Source organism: Limulus polyphemus, unplaced genomic scaffold (genome assembly GCF_000517525.1).
Source record: "Limulus polyphemus unplaced genomic scaffold, Limulus_polyphemus-2.1.2 Scaffold832, whole genome shotgun sequence".
In the NCBI taxonomy this organism is placed as follows: domain Eukaryota; kingdom Metazoa; phylum Arthropoda; class Merostomata; order Xiphosura; family Limulidae; genus Limulus; species Limulus polyphemus.
In genome coordinates this window covers 87,327-93,724 of record NW_013666442.1, presented here as the reverse complement: position 1 = coordinate 93,724, position 6,398 = coordinate 87,327, and the positions used below count along the sequence as shown (strand labels likewise).

At 29.1% G+C, this 6,398-nt stretch overlaps 1 protein-coding gene across 5 annotated transcripts in view; it reads right to left on the bottom strand.

Annotated features, from left to right (window-relative positions):
• Nucleotides 1-6,398, bottom strand: part of LOC106460767 (regulator of nonsense transcripts 1-like) — a 107,572-nt gene that overhangs the window by 28,591 nt on the left and 72,583 nt on the right. For all 5 annotated transcript variants that reach the window (XM_013920502.2, XM_022387547.1, XM_022387548.1 and 2 more), the window contains 4 exons: nt 5,337-5,544; nt 4,645-4,791; nt 4,249-4,337; nt 2,628-2,742 (listed from right to left, as the gene is read on the bottom strand). In XM_013920502.2, coding sequence (XP_013775956.1) covers nt 2,628-2,742; nt 4,249-4,337; nt 4,645-4,791; nt 5,337-5,544 — 559 coding nt within the window. The remainder of the gene's footprint in view (nt 1-2,627; nt 2,743-4,248; nt 4,338-4,644; nt 4,792-5,336; nt 5,545-6,398) is intronic.

Here is a 6,398-nt window from a genome sequence, read left to right as displayed (position 1 = left end):
TTTATAACGTCCAGATAGTTATCAAATGTTTCTTAGGAAAAAACTTTATATTTTATCTGTTATTTTTCAGTAATTAATCTCTGTACGGGTTCGGTAGATTTTACCAATCTTGCACCCACCATAAAAAATTATGAAATAAATACAAGTTCTGCCTCTTTCATTTTAGAATGAACAGAAATTATAACAAGAAAACATAAATGGTTAGACTAAATAGCTTAAATCTCATAACATTATACATTTATATATATTTATTATTTTTATTATATTGACCTTTCAGCCATGCCTGGCTAACAATACAGAACTTAACAAATAAGTTCTTAAACATGTTTTCCCTAAAATATAGAACAGTAAATAAAGAAGTACAGCAAACAATTATCTCTTCTAATTACGACCTTTGTACTCAGATGCTGTTTGATGTAGGTTGCTAAGCCTTTAAAAAATATATTTTTTTTAGGTTTTATATATACATTTGAATAAGTAAAAAATCATGAATTACTACATTAATATCATAGAATTCAACTACATTTTATCTAGCAGACTAAAGACACACCCTACCTTGTTGAAATATTGGTTTAAATAAAAGAAATGATGCCAAGTCCATTAAAATGGCTGAGAAAGCCACTAGGGGTACATTCTGAGCTTCCAATTGGTTATTCATGTCATATATAGAAGTAAATCTATATAAGGGAGTGTTTCCAAAAATGGAAAGAGGTGGGCAGGGTGCCACTAAGTTTGATTTATCACATGAGCAATATCTTAGCAAATTGAAAAGATAAGAGGCTCTCATTTTATATTCTAGCTTGTCAATGTTGGTAATTTGAGTTTCTAATTCATATGAAACTACATACTTAGTATTTTAACTTCACAAACATCTAATTTGAAACAGTGCTGCATTCAACATACACAAAAATCAGTGTTAATCTGTGTTTTATAATTTGAATTCTAATCTGCAGTTTGATACCAAACTTACTGACATAAATCCATGAAACAGTAATTCAATAAAATTTTGAATGCGAGTCAACAAACGAGATAACATGGCCTTTCACCTGTGATCTGTCTTGAAAGGGATAGTACAAGGTTGCCTCAACTATTTATTCAAACCTGGCCTCTGTGTCTGATATCTCTACTTTATATGACTGAACTCTCTTCTCTCTCTCTTTTTTTTGTTTTTATTATTATTATTATTATTATAACTTGGCATTTTTTTTATATTGACAAATTTTTGTTAAAGACACAGGGTTCTCACTTGGGTCCCCACTGTGAAGGGTCTCAGACTTTCAACTTGCTTTTTAAAGAGTTCCAGTTAGATTTTCAAGGGTTCCATTTGTATAACAGACTCAAAAACAAAAGCATAATGTACACTACGTGTTTACCTTCTGCAATTGGAAAAGAACATATTAATGGTTAATGAAAAACTTTATTTGCAACGAACAACTGTGTTGTTTACATTTATGATTTTTTTCATCAGTGTTAAAGAAGTGCACATTTGTGCTCAATGAAAAACTATTATTTATAATGTACACTACATGCTGCTTACCCTCAGCAAGTGCTAAAGTAGGACAATATGCAAGACGATAAAATGAACAGTTTTTCCAATAACAATGAAAATACATTCTTCTGTTTTTAAACTATCATTACTTAAAAGTAACTCCTTGATTTCTTGTCTTCCCTTATGATTTGTTTTGGTTGAATTAACATGTTGTTTATAAACAAGTTATTGTAATAACCTGCTTGTGTACCAACTACTAAACTTTTCTTTCTGGAATGACTAACTTACAACATAAGACTACAATTGTTTATCCTTAGTAGTTTAGAGCTTGTAACAGTATAATATCTATTTATACTTAAATTTTATTGTTTTACTGCCTTTGAACAGCTAGAAGTTGATGGTGAACAGCTGTGTGCAAACTGTATGCTGTTTAATTTGTTATGGTACAAACTTTGAAGTGAAGTAGTTGTGCTTGGTTTATGTTACGAGTTTAAAGCTACTTAGGATAACCAAAAGTAGTTTCCTTTTATAATTTGAAGTCATTCTAGAAAAAAAAAGGGTAAGTTATATTTATTTGATTTACTTTTGGTGGTTATGAGGTCGGTCAAATTGACCAACCTTGTATAGAGTTAGGGTAGAGAAAATAACAGAAGATAAAGTTTTCCTGAAAAAAAAAGTTTGAAATGTATTTAGGAGGTTTTTAGATTTTTGAGATAAAGAAAAGTACTTTTAATCTTAACATGAAAATCACTTTGCACTCAGATTAGTCAAAAAAGGACTAGATGTATTCATGGACAAATCTTTTTTTAGCTTATTAAAAATACTTCTCTAAAAATCTGAATTTTTGTATGTATAATACTTGTACTTGTTTACTGAAAGTCTGCCAGAGTTTGTGTAGATACACATACTCTATTAAAAGTTAGTAGTATCAAAACTATAATGAATACAAAGTGGTCATGTGGGCAGTCAATTTGACTTAGGCTATGTAGAGAGAGTTAAAAAGTCCATAGATAAATAAATAAATTTTCAATATTTTGGCATACAAATCACCTAACTTATTAACACAAAGTAAAACAGAAAAAGTCTGCAAAATAAGTTTTGTATTTCAAAATTGAACAAAAAAAGTCAAATTTTATACCTCCAAAAGTTCTTTTTCACATGCTTTCTTTAGCATTCGATAACGTTTTTCATCAGATGAAGAAAGCTCACCAGTCTCATCTTTAAGCTGTTGTAGCTTGTGCAGCTCTGAGTGACTAGGAAAACATAGAATATAATTAAATGTTAAATTTAAAGTACTAGAAAACATAAATATGTTATTATTCAATGCAATAGTTACAGTCAATATTCAGTCTACATTTTAATTTTCCTTTAAGTTTAAATGTGATTAAAATATTCCTAATACCCAAACTGTCACAATCTAAAATACAGTAATTTTTTCTTTTTGAAAAAATTTGATTCAAGTGTATTAAAATTATAAGGCATTTTAAGCTGCTATTTACAGAAAAAACTAAACATTTATTATAATTAACATGATCATGTTTATTACTGTTATTACTGCAGTATATAAGCATGCCATACATTTTATACCTTCTTACTTTAATATAGTATTTTTCAGATTCTGGTATGTACAGCTTTCACATAACTCGTGAAGAAAATCATTATGTTGCTTCATTCTAGCTGCCTTTGTTCTTTGTCATTCTCTTGAGGTTACAGTATAGTCTACTTTTTACAGTAGGTCAGATGATTACCCAAGGTTGTGCCCTCCCTTAAGTTTGAATGAGATTGACTTGTCTTCGATTGACTTCGAGATGATATCTCGAAATAATAACATTAGGTTTAAACAATCTGGTATACAATCTCGAACAAAATAGTTTAGAGAAAACAGTTTATGATACAGTAGAAGTGACTGTCCAGTATCAAAACCAGTAAACACACATTATTAGGATTATTATATAATGATTAGTTCATTGTGTCTCACCCTGAGACTGAGTTCATGAGAATGAAATTATGAAGCTGGACAAGCTTCTTAATTCCATTGTCATGAACTCAGTAAATTTTAGAGTAATTCAAACCTACTTTGTAATATATATATGTCAAATTTTCCTGTTATTCAATTGCTCTAAAGAAAATCAGTGTGACCTGAATATACCATAATATTCTGAATACACACAGAGTTCATAAAGTTTGATTGACAAAAAATTCAAGGCATTCTCCATTTTCATTTTCTAAAATCAACATATGATTAGTCACGACACACCATTTTGAGTTCATGCCTCGATCCTGAAGCAGCAGTGGTATTAATAAAGATACAGGAGATTTAGAATAAGTTGAAATATAAACTGAAATTTATAGATTTCTGTATTTTTCATTCCTTCATGTTACTAACTTGATACTTTGGTGCACATGTACATCTCAAGTGGAAGCACATTTTTTAGAGTATAATCACTTAACCTCAATAAATCTTAAATAAATTAACAATTCAATGAAAAAATACTTACTATAATTATCAAGTTTTATGCATAATCTTACAGATACTCAATTTTATTGGTTTTTATATGCTACTATGTAAATAAGAATGAGCTTGCAATCATAGCTCTATATAAACTATATCTTATTAAAACTTATGAATTAATACATATTTGTATATGGGTTGCATTATCTTGAAGCATAACATTATGAAAGTCAGTGAAGTTTCATTCAGCAGGGTAATTCTCCTAATTTATATGAATACTATAATTAAATATAAATATATATATTACCCTTCCATATTCCTGATTTGGTTATGTAATGCCAGGAATGAAACTGGTGAATTTATAGCTTCACGACTTTTTGCACATAAACGAATAACCTGAAAAAAAATCAATGCTTAATTAAAAACAATGTATATAAACTGTATCTTGTTATATTGGATTGGCATAAAATACCTTAATAGAATTTTAATGAAACAAGATATAATTTCTACAAAATTAAAATACTCAATACTGAGAGGCCAAGAATTCCAGGTACTTGTGCAAATAAATAATAAAAACATTACAACAATCAACATTTTGAAGTACGCAATTTAGAAACTATAGATTTTTAATATCTGGCATCTTAACTTGGCAAATCTTCTCTGTAGTTTGAATAAAATGTGATAGTCTTTTAAACTAAAGAACCTTTAATCCAGTGCGATGAATCTTTTCTGTCAGTTGGTCAACAGCTATGTTACTAGGTGCACACACTAGAACAGGGCCATTACTTTGTCTCATCAGATGATAGACAATAGTAGCAGAAGTAACAGTCTTTCCTGTACCTGGTGGCCCCTACATTAAAGAAACTATTCATTGAAAAGAATAAAACTTTACAATATTTTGTTTATTTTTATGAACAAACCAAACCATAACTTAAAATACAAAAGTATTAATTATTATTACTTCTAATAATATATTTATTTATTTTTTTAAATAACATTAATTACTTCCCTAAAACCTACTGCATTACTTCTGAAGTAGGTGCTAACTGAAAATGACTAAATGAATTACATAACCAACCTTTTTTAAAGATTATTATTTTGATATTTAGAGTAACTAAGGAGACACCTGTTATGGAGATAATCTATCAGCAGTTAAAATAGAATTATTATTTTGACACTATCTAAAGAAAAAGTTTAATTTCATGCTAAGTATAAAGATGACTAAGTGTCACCTTGTTATTATTTAACCTACAGCTGATGGGACTATTTTTTAATCAGATTCATTCAAATAGATATAGGAAAGTATACACAAATAGCATGGTAAGTAACATAATATATATATATATATATATATATATACACATACAAACACACACATTGAAACTGTTAACTCACTTGAATCAAAGAAAGAGGTCTCTGAAGTGAATGTTTTACTGCATATACTTGAGAACGGTTCAGCTCAGGCAAGTTTGGAGCAGAAAAATGTTTAGGTAATTGACAACGCAAAATGACATCTTCTACTTCGTGTCCCAGAAGCTTATGATAAATATAAGCAGATACACAGGTCTCATCTACAGCAAATTTTCTCAAAGCTGCTTGCATTCTATATTGAAAAGTAAAATTACCAAAATTTAAAATTATGGTAGCGTAACATGCAAAAGTTAATCACAAAACTATAACTGAATGAGCATGCTTTAGACTGTCTAAGAAACTAAAAAAATGTATTTCAACATCAATACTACAATATTGAAACAAAAATTTAATTCATTAACCTAATGCTTATATTCCATGTTTAACACAGCTTTTTTCTTTCTTAGCAAAATACCAAATGGGTTGAAAGCAAGCTCAGATACCAATCACAATAACTGTCATGATTATTTATTTAGTAGTATGACATGAAGAGTGTACAATAGCTTTTCAACTATATTTTGTTTGTAGTATGTCATTACCAACAAGGCCTTTCAGTACCAAAGGAGAGGGTGTAAACACACACACACATATATACATATAAAGTGTTTAAAATAATTATGGGAATGGTGAAAAAAAGGTATATAACGCAATTAAAATGAGAATGCTATTCCTTTATCATGTGAAAATAAACTGCACCAGAGTACAGTAATGTTTTGATAGCTTACACTGTGACTGGTTGACATCCAAATAATCATAAAGTGCCACAGCAGTATAACCCTTTCGAGATGGGTCATGGGTGAAAGGCCATGTCATCTTGTTTGGTGACATGCATTCAAAATCTTATTGAACTACTATTTCATGAATTTATGTCAATAACTTTGGTATCATACTGTAGATTATAATTCAAAACTTAGTACTATATATTACTCAATCTCTTAATTTTAAAAACAAATATTAAAGAAACACAGATAAACATTGATTTTTGTGTGGCAAGTGGTATGTTGAATGCAGCACTGGTTCAAATTAGATGTTTGTGAAGTCAAAATA